The following is a 15,190-nucleotide window of genomic DNA, read 5'->3' on the forward strand; positions in this document are numbered from 1 at the left end:
GCGAAAGGCCTCGGTCTCTACTAGCCTATAGGGCAGCATCTCCAGGCTTAGCAATCTGGAGATGTGCACATTAAGGGCTTGGGCGTGCGGGTGGGTTGCACTATATTTGCGTTTCCGCTCCAGCGTCTGGGGTATGGAGAGCTGAACGCTGGTGGGTGCTGTGGAGGATCGTGGAGGCGACAATGGGGTTTTTGTGGCAGGGTCCTGGGCAGGGGGCTGACTATCAGCTGACACAGGGGAAGGAGCAGTGGTGTGCACGGCCGGAGGTGAACGCGCTTGTTGCCACTGAGTGGGGTGTTTAGCATTCATATGCCTGCGCATACTGGTGGTAGTTAAGCTATTAGTGGTGGAACCCCTGCTGATCCTGGTTTGGCAAATGTGGCACACCACAGTCCGTCGGTCATCCGGTGTTTCCTTAAAGAACCTCCAGACTTCTGAAAATCTAGCCCTCGCCGCAGGAGCCCTCGCCACGGGAGCTTCACTAGTTGACACATTTGGCGCTGATGCACCAGCTCTGGCCCTGCCTCTCCGTCTGGCCCCACCACTGCCTCTTCCAACCTGTTCTGTTGAGGACTCTCCTCCGTCTCAGAAGCACTGTGTTCACCCGGCCTCTCAACCCAGCTTGGGTCTGTCACCTCATCATCCTCCGATCCCTCAGTCTGCTCCCCTCTCGGACTACCTGCCCTGACAACAACTTCCCCACTGTCTGACAACCGTGTCTCCTCATTGTCGGACACCTCTTTACACACTTCTTCCAGTACGTCAACAAGGTCATCATCACCCACAGACTGCGACTGGTGGAAAACCTGGGCATCGGAAAATTGCTCATCAGCAACCGGACAAGTGGTTTGTGACTGTGGGAAGGGTCCAGAAAACAGTTCCTCAGAGTATGCCGGTTCAAATTTTGCTGGGAGGGGGCAGACTGGGGGGAGGAGGCTGAGGTGCAGGAGCTGGAGGAGTGCCGATTTCGGTGACATGGGTGGACTGCGTGGAAGACTGACTGGTGGACAAATTGCTCGAAGCATTGTCGGCAATCCACGACATCACCTGTTCGCACTGTTCTGGCCTCAACAGTGCTCTACCACGAGTCCCAGTAACTTCAGACATGAACCTAGGGAGTGTAGTTCTGCGGCGTTCCCCTGCTCCCTCATAAGCAGGTGGTGTCTCACCCCGCCCAGGACCACGGCCTCTGACCCCTGCAGTAGTTGGACGCCCACGTCCCCGCCCTCGTCCTCTACCCCTAGCCCTCGGGTTAAACATTTTGAAAATGAGAGTTATAACTTTAATTTTTTTTTAACTTTTTTTTGTGTTTTTTTTTTTTTTTGTGTGTTTTTTAGTTTTTAAAACCAAACGATGCTATCCTATTGCTATGGCTATTTTCTAGCCAAGTATGAAAGCACACTGCTATGCCAGATGAGATGACACTGGGTTATTAAAAAAATAAACGTAAAATAAAAAAGGAAATGGCAGACTGTGCCTAATTGAAATCCAACCCCGGGCCCTAATAAATTTTCCCACTTCGGTCTTTGCGATGGATATGTGCGTCACTAAGCGCAAAACACAGTGGTCGCAAGTCTCACTCCAAATTGCTCACAATTTGCTAGTAGATGCACTGCAGCAACTACAGCCACCAGCAGATCAACCAGAAATCAAATATATATAACGCTACTGTAGGCGTAAGTAAGCCGTTTGGATTCTCCTATGGCTATTTTCTAGCCAAGTATTAAAGCACACTACTATGCCAGATGAGATGACGCTGAGTTATGAAAAAAATAAACGTAAAATAAAAAAGGAAATGGCAGACTGTGCCTAATTGAAATCCAACCCCGGGCCCTAATAAATTTTCCCACTTCGGTCTTTGCGATGGATATGTGCGTCACTAAGCGCAAAACACAGTGGTCGCAAGTCTCACTCCAAATTGCTCACAATTTGCTAGTAGATGCACTGCAGCAACTACAGCCACCAGCAGATCAACCAGAAATCAAATATATATAACGCTACTGTAGGCGTAAGTAAGCCGTTTGGATTCTCCTATGGCTATTTTCTAGCCAAGTATTAAAGCACACTACTATGCCAGATGAGATGACGCTGAGTTATGAAAAAAATAAACGTAAAATAAAAAAGGAAATGGCAGACTGTGCCTAATTGAAATCCAACCCCGGGCCCTAATAAATTTTCCCACTTCGGTCTTTGCGATGGATATGTGCGTCACTAAGCGCAAAACACAGTGGTCGCAAGTCTCACTCCAAATTGCTCACAATTTGCTAGTAGATGCACTGCAGCAACTACAGCCACCAGCAGATCAACCAGAAATCAAATATATATAACGCTACTGTAGGCGTAAGTAAGCCGTTTGGATTCTCCTATGGCTATTTTCTAGCCAAGTATTAAAGCACACTACTATGCCAGATGAGATGACGCTGAGTTATGAAAAAAATAAACGTAAAATAAAAAAGGAAATGGCAGACTGTGCCTAATTGAAATCCAACCCCGGGCCCTAATAAATTTTCCCACTTCGGTCTTTGCGATGGATATGTGCGTCACTAAGCGCAAAACACAGTGGTCGCAAGTCTCACTCCAAATTGCTCACAATTTGCTAGTAGATGCACTGCAGCAACTACAGCCACCAGCAGATCAACCAGAAATCAAATATATATAACGCTACTGTAGGCGTAAGTAAGCCGTTTGGATTCTCCTTTGGCTATTTTCTAGCCAAGTAGGAAAGCACACTGATGAGATGACGCTGAGTTATGAAAAAATAAACGTAAAATAAAAAGAAACTGCCAGACTGTGCCTAATTGAAATCAAACCCCTAATAAATTTTCCCACTTTGGTGTTTGAGGTGGATATGTGTGTCACTAAGAGCTAAACACAACGGTAGCAAGTCCCCCTGCAAATTCCTCACAATATGGTACTAGCTGCACTACTAGTGCCAGCAAGCCCAGCCACAAGCAAATAAAAAAAAAAAGTATAACGTTATTGTAGCCCTAAGAAGGGCTGTTGGGTTGTTGTAGAATCACTCCTGCCTAACAGTAAGCTAATAGAACACCCTAACGCTTTCCCTGACCAGCAGCAGCTCTCTCCCTAGCGGCATCCAGACAGAGAATGATCCGAGCAGCGCGGGCAGCGGCTAGTCTATCCCAGGGTCACCTGATCTGGCCAGCCAACCACTGCTATCGACGTGTAAGGGTACCACGTCATGCTGGGTGGAGTGCAGAGTCTCCTGGCTTGTGATTGGCTCTGTTTCTGGCCGCCAAAAAGCAAAACGGCGGGAGCTGCCATTTTCTCGAGCGGGCGAAATACTCATCCGAGCAACGAGCAGTTACGAGTACGCTAATGCTCGATCGAGCATCAAGCTCGGACGAGTATGTTCGCTCATCTCTAATGATTAACTAGGGAAGATTTTAGGGAACAGGAGACTGTTTTAGTTTCTTTATTTTTAATGCTGCCACGTGAGTTCACTGCAAAGAGGCTCTCTTGCCCAGAAGCCTACTGAAAGCTAGAGCTGGATCTGGCCCTGCCCCTAAAACTCAATTTTTTGACCATTTTTGTAATTTAAATATTTTAAGTAGGGTGGAAATGTCAGTGATCTCTGAGGTAGCAGGGTTGAAAACGGGATATAGGATAGTATCATCGGTGAACAGGCCGATCTTATGCTGTCTAGCTCCCCAGAAAACATTATTAATTTTGGCAAATGTAATTGAACATTTTTCATGGGCTTAAAAAGGGAGCAGCCTTCCTTTGAAAAACTTCTTAGATTCCTGTCTTGGTTTTGACCTGGAAATTTGAGGAGAGATCATTAATTGAGGAAACTTAAAACATTGTTTCTGTTATAGGAGGAATTTGTTTGTGTGTAGAATTTGAAATCTAATTGTAAAGTGGCAGAAGATACATAAGATTTCTTGTTGGGAACTATAAAGAATGATCCTTATGTACATTGAATAGGAGCAACAAAAACCACTTGAGCACTCTGGACTGTGGCAATATAAATTATACAGATAATTGGAAGTTGGTGAACCCCCCGAAAAATTGACAGGTCATAAAAGTAAAATGGCTGTCATTTTGGCACAAGGCTTTTAATAAAACAATTTTTTTTGTGATCTTTGCCTTTTGGCTAGTAGACCTTTTTAATTTTAATTTGGCTTAATGCTTTGTTTTTTTTTTCAAGAATATTGTACTGTGTACCTTCATCATATATATATTAGGGGGTTTTCCACTAAGTTTTGTTATTACAAAGATTCACGTTTTTTTCTTTTGCTTTATTCATGTCAGACTAAAATCAGACCTTCCATCTCTCCAGATATATATATTACACTAAATACTTTCATTAAATCCTCAGAAACAAACTATGCTGAAGAATTGTGTTTATTAAATATTTAAAATGTTTGCAATTTTGTTCCCAATTGATTTGTTTCATATTTGCACTCAATGGACAATCTTAAGCAGTATAGGAATATATCTTTAACAGATCACTAAAATCCATCAATTTATTCATAATTACTAGAATTTGATGTTAAGTATTTACGAAGCTAGTACTGGAACATGTATTTTCACACTTCTTACATAATATTTTTTAAAACAGAGATGTTAAAGGGGTTTCCAGGATTAGGTTTTTTCAAGGGGTATAAAAACCACAAACATTCTATACTTAAAGCCTAAGTGTGAAGTTACTGACAAAAATAGAGAGAGCCTTTCACAACAATTCCAACTATACCTGTATCATGCTGCTGGATTCTTCCTAGCCTGAGATATAGCCTGGTATATCTATCATAATCTCCTATAAAATCATATTCACCTATTCCTAAAGAGGGAGGCACTTCCTGGTTGTGACATCAGCTTAGGGCACTGAGGCAAGAGCATTGAAGGCATTCATATGAATCTAGACAGCAAGTTTGTAATTGGACGACCTGAAGCATGTGATGAGTCACATGCTTGTAGCATCACACAAGGTCCTATTTTTTGCACTCCTCTCCTACAGCACCTCTCAATAAGCCTCCTGTTGTCTGTAGCTGTTCTATATGGTTTCCCATGGTCACCAGGAAACTGGGCAAATGGAGATTAGCTTTAGGGGACAAGGTAAAACCTTCTCTAGCAGCTAAACTCCTGCAGGTAGCCAATTACAGCAATTAGAGAATTACTTATTTTTGCTTAGTGCAGAGTAAGGCAAAAGTTTTTATATTTTACAGTTTTACTTTAACTCTTTCTGACCTTTGTCTCCCATCAAGTACAGCACATCTAATCACCACCATCCTGTGTTTGTGACAACACATTGACAGCCTGCTCTTGCTTTAGCCTGCAGGTGCAGCCTCTATTTAGCTATAGTGGGTGCGCACTACTGAATTTTTGTATCCCATTGACTTGGAGCATGAGAGAGGAGTAAGTATAGGTTGTTACTTTTACAACCGTTGGGGTAAAATAAAAGGTCCATTCCAAGGCATCCCCTCTAAGATGGCACACAGGTTGTTTGTAAAAGGACTGTGCCCCAACTTTTGTTTCCAATAATCAAAACCAGAATGGTGAAATGCTCTTTTTATTTGTTTCTCATTTGTTTTAATTTTCTGGTTGCTTATACTATTTCCTTCTCTTATTTTCTAGCCTTTAGTAATAGACTTTATAACAACCTAATGGATGCAATGGGTTCACCGAGTTCCTTAGAAAGTTTTCTAGGCATGTGCCAATAGAAAGTAAAACAAAGTGACATAATTGTGAATAGTGGAGGCAGTGCTGGTCTTTTCTACTGAGGCTTTATATTGTGTTATCCAATCCTATCAGTTATGTCTGTAATGGAAAGTAAATGACTGCTGATGAGAAAAACCTGAAAGGAAATTGACCATCAAAATCGACCATGATGAAACAGGGACACTTCCTCATAGATCCAGGCACCAAGACTGTGGTAATCTTCTTATATTTGTTACCCATAGCCTCCTTCCTTCTAAAAATCAATATTTAAAATTATGGTAGTGAGGCAGAAGAGCTCTGAGGGCAATACAAAAGCCCCTCCCTAAGCTGGCTTTACAAGCTTGTTATACTGTACAAGAGCACTTCCCCCTCATGCTGTATGAGATAACATCAAGCAGAGGGAGGGGAGAAGTGCTGAAAGAGCATAGGGTAACATGAGGGGGCACTGTTTTCATCTGGAGAAAACAACCACCAGAGGCGACAGGGTTTTTTTTACTGTGAGAACTGTCAATCTGTGGAATAGCCTGCCTCAGGCGCTGGTCACAGCGGAGACAGCAGAGAGCTTCAAGAAGGGTCTAGATGCTTTTTTACACCTAAATAACATTGACAGTTATGTTATATAGAATTGTTTCCCCTAAATCCCTTCCTCATCCAATCCCTTTTCTTCCTTGGTTGAACTTGATGGACATGTGTATAAACTATGATCCTTTGATACTATGTTCCTGCACAGTGTAACAGCCTATAAATCTGCAGCACAAGTATTGCCCCCATAGCACTTCTAACTCATTAAACTATTTAGTTTGTTCTAGAAGGAAGTAGTCCATGGATAACAAATATAAGAAGATTACCACAGTCACAGTGCCTAGATCTATGAGTCCTGGTTTATCATGATGAATTTTTATGGAAGATTTCCTTTAATGAATTAGTCATTATTAGGTCTATTATTCAGCCTATTGTCCAGAGTGAGAATTTCAGGATATATTTATATTGATCCTAGAAATTAACATCAAAACTTTTTTTAACAAATCATTAAAAAGTAAAGACACATTTCCTTGAAATGAAGTGTACGGATTTAAGGTTTGGTGGTATCGAGGTTCCTTTCTATATTTCTTTTTATTAAATGAAACATATTCTAGTAACATGTTTTTATGCTCTAATATCCTTTTTGCTATTTTGCTAGCATTTTTTTCAACAATAATATTTTTAAATATGTGAAAGTTGTACATTTTCTCGCTTTATTTACAGTTCTGATCATGTACTTATGTCAGCATATTGTGGCTATGCATAAACATTTGGCATTGAAAACTTTAAACTGATCCATAAAGCTTCTTATTGTTTTTGTTTTACAGTGCACCAAGAAATAGCAAGTGATGGTATGAGCTGGTCCATGCTTAACCTTCCTACTGTTAGCTATAAAGATTCTGGCGAGTATATCTGTAAAGCCAGGAATAACCTGGGAATGGCAGAAACCTTCATTTCTGTTTTAGTCACCGACTCTAACACAACTGATGAACCGAATGACAGTGGTAAGTAGTCACAGTAGGTGGTAGTTTTTTATTGTTGCGACAGAGCATTTTCTCCTTTCTAGATGTACCGTACATAAGTGATATAAACATAGACAATGCAGCTGAATCATGAATGTTGTGTCCCTGATGGAAAAAAAAGTGAAGATGTAGCTGCTTATTTCTCCTATACATATCACACAGACCAATGCAAATTCTAGTAGCATAGAAGATGTTATAGTGAATTATTGACATTGGAAGAGAAAAAAAGGTCTGGACTACACATCCACACGTATAAGTGACATATTTCCGCTAGACTTTTACAAACTCAAGGTTCTAAGTTACATTTTGAGCAAATTGCATGAGCCACTAACTACTTCACTGTGAATACGTTGTGGTGGATCCCTACACTATTGTGTGCGGCATCACATGGCATCCACTGCCGTTGCAACACAGAACTAGAAGGGACCAAGGCCTAGTTTCCCTCAGCACCCATATAGGCTTAGCCTCCGTGGCTCCGGGGCCCCACCAGCACCGCACCACGAAAGCAGCAGATGCCATGCAATACCGAACCTTGTGATAGTTATAGTGAATTATTGACCAGCACAGTGGTGATGTACAACATTCACTAAAAACTGCAGCCAAGTCTGTAAGTATATCTTTGCCTTTGTGTCCTTTCTATCTTCATAACTTTCTGTAGGCAGGATGTAATCTCAACTTTCACTGAGCTGAAAACTTATCTTGTCTCTTGCATAGAATCTTTCAAAAAGAACAAAATGCTTAATGGCATACATTATGTGATCGTAACTGTGTCCCTCAATTATGTGTTTGTTTATTCCATCAACGCATTCAAAATGTATGACCACTAGATGTGTATATGTGATATAGTTTCTCCTAGACAATGAGTGTGTATCTATGTGCTGTATGAAAAGAAAAGGTTACCGCCCTCTTGTCTATTATGAGTGGATTCATATAATGGTGGTGGGGGGGATAGCTTTGAACTGCTATACTTTGTACTTTGAACTGCAGAATACAGCTGTAACGCCTTTTCGTATATCTGGTGGGGGGAACATCATGCACTCTCACATTGCACTCCATTATCTCCATGTAAATATGAAAATAAAAGTACTGTAAATCTACCAAATAACCAATACCTGGCTACATGAATCTCAACTTCATCATGCTTTTGAAAAACTGCATAACAGGTTATGCAGAAAGACAATTCATACAGAGGACAATTTAAACCTTATATTTTTCCTTGTAATGGTATAAGCAGGTCCTAACCTAAGACAGTATGGAAGATGAATGAGCTGAAATTCATAACCTCCATTTGCAAAACTGATATCAACCCTTAAGAGGTTATCTACGTAACTAACATTACAAGCTGCTTATTGATGATCCTTCCATTCTAGTGCTGGATGCCCAGTTTGTGTCACTCAGTGATGTGCCATGTGTTTAATTCAGTGATTAGCTGCTTTATACTGTATTAGTACCTGCCATTCAAATCAAAACCCATGCAAAATACTTCATAAAAAAAACTCTAACTAAAAGCACTTTCCATGGTTCCTTTCCATGGCTGCATGTCGGGACTCGGGGTTAGTAAACTCCCTGGACCACCGCGGACAATGACACAAGCTGACACCTTGGACCGGAATCTAAGTGGCATCCGGTCTTCACCAAAGCCCGCTGCAAAGCAGGATGGTCTTGCTGCAGCATGGTGCCTCCAGGTCATTCAACAGGTGCGGCTTGTCAGCGGTGGCAATATCAAAGATCCGCTGGAAGTGGCCAGTGCCAATCAGCGGTGCGCTGGCCCTTTTAATCTTCGAGAGCCAGCTCGCGAGTACCCTAGGGAGCGGATCGTACAACAACTGGCCTGGACGGAAGCAGGAGCGTGGTGAGGTAAGTGAGGGTCCGTTAGGGCGCCGCTACTGAGAGGGGCACAGGGACACCCATGACACTGCAGTGTTAAAACATGTACTGCCCTCCCTCCTTGTTCCTGACAGTTGTCCCTTCTACAACCATTCTGCCAGAATGTACTTGGGGACCATCTGCCAATATTCAACCACAGACATATATATATACTCGTAAATACTCGGATATAACCCGAACTGAGTATGAGCCCAGGTACCTAATTTTAACACACAAACTGGGAAAAACTATTGACTCGAGTATAAGGATAGGGTGGGAAATGCATTGGTCACAGCCTCCAGCCAGTATATAGCTGGCCAGCCCCCTGCTCACTGTATATAGCCTGCCAGCCCATATCCCTAGTATATAGCCTGTCAGCCCATATCCCCCAGTTTATAGCCTGCCAGCCCCTGCCCCCCCTGTATACAGCCAGATCCTGCACCCAGTATACAGCCAGCCCATGCCCCCAGTATATAGCCAGCCCCCCAGTATATAGCCTGCCAGCCCATATACCCCAGTATATAGCCTGCCAACCCCTCTCCCTCAGTATACAGCCTGCCAGCCACTCTCCCTCAGTATATAGCCTGTCAGCCCCCCTGCCCCACAGTACATAGTCAACCAGCCACCTGTCCACAGTTTACAGTTATCCAGCCCTGCCTGCAGTATACAGCCATTCCCTGTCCCCCAGTATACAACCTGCTAGCCCCTGTGCCCCAGTATATAGCCTACCAGCCCCTGCCCTTAGTGTACAGCCATCCCCTGCCCCCCACTATACAGCCAGCAAGCCTCTGCACCCCAGTAAAAAGCCTGCCAGCCCCAGAACTCAGTATATAGCCAGCAGCCCCTGTCCCCAGTATATAGCCTGCCTTCCCCTGCCCCACCAATGTATAGCCAGCCCATTCCGCAAATATATATCCACCCACCCCCTGCCCCAAGTATGCCAAGCTATAAAAAAAAATTAACACTGTACTCACCCTTCTGATGCCCCCACAGGTCCTTATCTTGCTTTGGGTGCTCTGGCTCTGTTTTCTGGTCCTCCTGCTCTTCAGCCCGCTTGCTGATGTCATTGTTTGTGAGCATCTGGCATTGTGTAGGTACCTGAAGAGTAGCCATCATAACCGAAGACGGAGCCATCATACCCAAGGCAAGAAGAGGACCTGCAGGGGTGTCAGAAAGGTGAGTACAGTGTTAACTTTTTTATAGACTTGAATATATATGGTATAAAGCTTACTTTACTTCCCCCTGCAAGGGCTGTATGAAATCTATTGCTGGAACATTGAGAGAGAGACACACAGTGGTTATGTGTGACATGCCTCTGCTACAACTTTAACCACTCCTTCAGGAAGGTGGGGAATAAGGGAAACCTAACTATTTGAAGAAAAATCAACCTCACTGTGCCCTTAGGAATTCTCTTCATGGAATCTCATATCCATCTCTCATTCATGAGGAAAGCTGGAAAAGCAGTGTGAGCATCAGTAAGGAAATGAGCTTGACTGTATACTGCAGCTCCCTGGCTCCATGCCAGTACTTGGTGCCTCTAATCCCATAGATATCCCATAGATATCAGTGGAATATGTATATAGAAATCTAAAAGGTACTGTATGTGGCAGGACAGGTTCTCTTTACAGAAAAAAATATTAAAACCTACCTTTTGCATAACCTATTTTAAACAAGGAAATTCTGTACATTTTTTGTTTTAAAGTTTATAAAAAGTTATTTTTAAAGTTGAGACTTTTTTCCCTATGTAATTTTCCATTATCTGCTTCATTTCAGGAAAATATCAATCTACAGAAGAAAATAGTTGGATGCAAAAATTTAAACTCAGTGGAAATAGATTGCCAGACAGTGGTCTACAGAACATTAATCCCAACTCTGTAATGAAACCGGACATCAAGGATCCAAGAAATATCATGCTCAGCTCCCCAACAAAACAGCCAGAGACCGAGAGGATGGTAAGAGCGGTTAAAGTTATAGGTGATACTGACCACAGTGTGTCACTTGCTTGGAAAGCTCCTCTTGCCAAAAACATTACAGTCTTCAGTGTTCTGTATGCAATCTTTGGAGAGAGAGAAATGAGAAGAATCAATGTAGAGCCCGGCAAGACAAAAATTACCATAGATGGTCTAATTCCAAAAACCAAATACATTGCATGTGTTTGTGTAAAAGGGCTTGTGCCAAGAAAAGAACAATGCATTATCTTCTCCACCGATGAAGCTGTGAATGCTGGAGGGACTCAGAAACTGATTAATGTAGTGGTGATCAGCGTGGCCTGTGTCATTGCTGTCCCTTTAACCTTGGTAGTCTGCTGTGGAGCTCTGAAAAGGAGATGCAAAAAGGGGCTAGGTCGAAAATCTAAAGACATACAAGATTCCTACGTAACGTTTGAAAGTCTGGCAACAGGCTCCAAAGCAAAGGCATCAGAAGGAGAATATTTGACTCGACATAATCTTGATGAATCTAATAGGCTGCTGTCTGCACGATCCAGTGTGGATTCTGAAGCCATACCAAAACCTGAAGGACAGCCCAATGAGTTTTTCTGCTGATACAGAATGACTAATATTAAAAGATCACTAACTTTTCAACACACATTGCATAAATCAATAGTGAACTTTGGGATATATTTTATCAGATACATGTGCCTCTTTCTTCTGCTACATAAACTCTACCTTCCTCCTAATCTTTCCACTCTGAAATCTTTGCTGCATTCCCTCTTGCTTGCAAGATCAACAGACACCAAGATGTCAGATTACATAGAAGTTATATACAGAGGGAAGAGGAGAGGGGGCAGTGACTCTCAGAAGCCAGGCCTCCACCAAGCAGCTTATAGGTGATGCCACACACTCAGTGACCAAACACAGTGCTATTCCATAGATGTACATGCACTGTGCTACAGATTTTTTGCAACGTTTGCTGAAAGGTTGTGTATGCTTTATTTGAGTTCACATTCAGAAAAATGTATCAACCATTTGCCGGAAATATGTAGTAAAGAAACATCATTAGCTGCTAAGTCATAACTGCACAAATGACCTAATCAAAGTGACTACAAAGAAAGAGACATACCAACCATTGTGCATCTCACTGGTTTAACAAAATAACTGATACAATGTAAATTATAACTATAGAATTCCTCATGAAGTAATATAAAAAAAAATCTGAAGAAACAATGCACTGACCCCTGCACTATGTGTTACAAAAAATGTATTCTGTCACTTATTTATTATCTACAAACCACAGCTTATTAACACATTGGTGCAGATTTACTTACCCGGTCCTGTCGCGATCCAGCGGCGCGTTCTCTGCGGAGGATTCGGGTCTTGCGGCGATTCACTAGGGCAGTTCCTCCGACGTCCACCAGGTGTCGCTGCTGAAGTATATCGGAGTTCACTGGACTTCACCGAGCCAGGCCGAGTGCAGGTAAGCGCGTGTCCAGCGACACTTTTTTTAAAAAAAATGCAGCGGTTTCTCTGAATCCATCAGGGTTTTCGTTTGGCCACGCCCCCGATTTCTGTCGTGTGCACGCCAGCGCCGATGCGCCACGATCCGATCACGTGCGCCAAAAGCCCAGGGCAATTCAGGGTAAATTGTCGCTAAACGAAAAAATTTGGGTAACCCGACGGTAAAACGCGATTCGGCCCTTAGTAAATGACCCCATTGTACCAGGAATGTAAAATAAGTGTAAGTAAATATGTTCATATGTTGGTGCTGGTTCTCTATTGGAGTAAGGAATATGTGAATGACAAGTTTGCAGACTTTATAAATATGGGGATAAATCCATGTATTACAGATTGCTGCAATCACAAGGTATGGACTTCCATAATGAAACATAGTCATGATATTTCCTTGATAATCTGGTTATCTGGACCTTATCACTGCTATTTTAAATCTATGATTGTGCTATTATGGAATTTGGACTCGTTCATCTTCTTTGTGTTTATCTTGATTTGTTGTGTTTTGTGATGTTTTACAAATATCAATAAATTTTGATATAAATATTATCTTATGGTTTCCTGAAAATTCTGTCAATATAATATCTTTATAGTGTGGTCTTTGTTAATCAAACTCAAAATCGATTGAGTGTATAAACCGTAGGATTTACAAATTCTGGAAAGGTTAGTTTGCCTCCATTGGAGACTGCTTTTAGGTGATATCTTCTAGATGGATGAGAGATAATTTTAAAAAAAACCCTATTCGGGGGTACTCGGGGATGTATGTCAAATTACCTCTACGGGGGGCTCAGTAGTCCATTGGTTCACAACATTGAGCTTGTTCCCTTGTCAGCCCATGACAGCTAACATATATTTGTCCTTAGGTTTTGAGAAAGGGGTTTTCCCTGAAACGCATAAACAAGGACTGTAAAATTTATTATTATATTTTATTACTTTGTGTGTTTTTATGCTGAATAAATTGCCCTTTCATTTATATTAGAAGGAGGTGAGTCAATATTTCTTGATGTGGATACTCCAATACTTTTTAGACGTTAGCGCCACATTTTTTGCCTAGTTTTCTTTTCTTATTTTTGCTCACATGACATGTATAAACTTAGGCAGCCCAAAGGCAGCCCAAAAAAGCAGTCCTCAGAAGGAGACATATTAATCATCCTGACACATCAAAGTAGTTCTGAAATGTTGGATCAGCTGTCTGCATATGGGGGTCTATTTCTTTTTGGAACAGATTTTCTAAATTGGCTAATAACTAAAGTCATGGTATCTTGTCTTCCATTGTTTTATTGGAACCAGCCTTCAAAAAGGTGTTTCATGTGCAAACTGCTTGCACAAGTATTTAAGAATTGTCCGCGACACATATGTCAAAGGAGTTGGGAACTGCTGAAGTGTCTTCTCTCGGATTTGGGAGAAGTAGGTCCTTGCAGAAGGGAAACAAAAACAGAGGGCAAGCGCGCCCGATTCAAGCGTATCTTCGGTACAGTGGGATTTACATAAACATATATATATATATAACAGCAAAAAAAAGTGGCAGCACTCCGAGATTTGTGGAAATCAGAAAAACGTACTCATTTATTCACACGTGTCAAGGCTACGTTTCATCTATCTATCTATCTATATATATATATATATATATATATATATATATATATATATATTAGGCTTACCTTATTGTGAACATCGGATGGCTTTTTTATTTTTGTTGAAGATGGTCTTGGTAAGCTGCAAGCCGTCTGCTCCGTGACCAAGGCAAAGTCATATCTCGCTGCTTCTGATCTGGGTTTTAAAGGGTACACAGCACAAAAAGATTCTAGGAGCCTTGAGTAAGTGGCATCAGGCATATAAAACATGCGTAGGGGCACATTTACTATGGGTCCGCAGACCGCACTATCGTTGGATATTCTGTATTTAACTGGGGATTTTGGCGCACGCGATCGGATTTTGGCGCATCAACACCAGCTTTCATGCGACACAAATCACTGATTTGGACTAGGCGCGGGACTTAAAATTTAAATTATGTCGCAAGCCAAGCACTTACATGCATCGGGAAGAAGAACGTGAACTCCGGCGGACCTGAGCGGGGAAGGGACAGATGCAGGATATCGGACGCACGCTGGTAGTGAATCGCGGCAGCTGTGCATTCTCGTCGGGGAACGCACCTCGGGGATTGCGCAGGGACGGGTAAGTAAAAGTGCCCCATTAATACATTGAGAAAAGCACACTGTAAAAAAAGGAAATTACATCAAATGATTGACAGATGTAAATGGATTCTACTGAAGACCTGTCTCCTTTTAAACCCATTCATTAAAATGTGTTAATTGCACATTGTAATGAATGAGGAGGAAAATCCCCGTATACTGCCATACTAAATTTATTTATTCATTTATAAATAAGATGTGTTTTTCCTAAGATTTTTGCCCTCCCTATCTTTCTTAGTACTTAGCTGGTTATTAGTTGCATTAGTATTCCAGCTATTTAATGATCCTTTCATTTCTAATTAATTATTCACACTGTTGCTTATCCATCAATCTGTATACCTGTATACCTAAAATTTCATTGATTTTACCCATTATTCCCCTGTATACTTTACCTTGAGAATTTAGATATTCATCTTCATCCCTTTTTTATACATACCAATTATGTTTCTATTTCTATTTATAC

At 41.8% G+C, this 15,190-nt stretch overlaps 1 protein-coding gene across 1 annotated transcript in view; it reads left to right on the forward strand.

The window, feature by feature from the left end:
* The window catches only part of LRIT1 (leucine rich repeat, Ig-like and transmembrane domains 1), a 35,439-nt gene extending 22,355 nt beyond the window's left edge, over positions 1-13,084 (forward strand). Inside the window, exons 4-5 of the mRNA XM_072129969.1 lie at positions 7,029-7,205; positions 10,863-13,084. Coding sequence (XP_071986070.1) covers positions 7,029-7,205; positions 10,863-11,632 — 947 coding nt within the window. The 3' untranslated portion in view covers positions 11,633-13,084. The remainder of the gene's footprint in view (positions 1-7,028; positions 7,206-10,862) is intronic.
* Positions 13,085-15,190: the final 2,106 nt, after the last annotated feature.

The sequence above is a fragment of the Engystomops pustulosus genome, chromosome 11, assembly GCF_040894005.1.
Source record: "Engystomops pustulosus chromosome 11, aEngPut4.maternal, whole genome shotgun sequence".
In the NCBI taxonomy this organism is placed as follows: domain Eukaryota; kingdom Metazoa; phylum Chordata; class Amphibia; order Anura; family Leptodactylidae; genus Engystomops; species Engystomops pustulosus.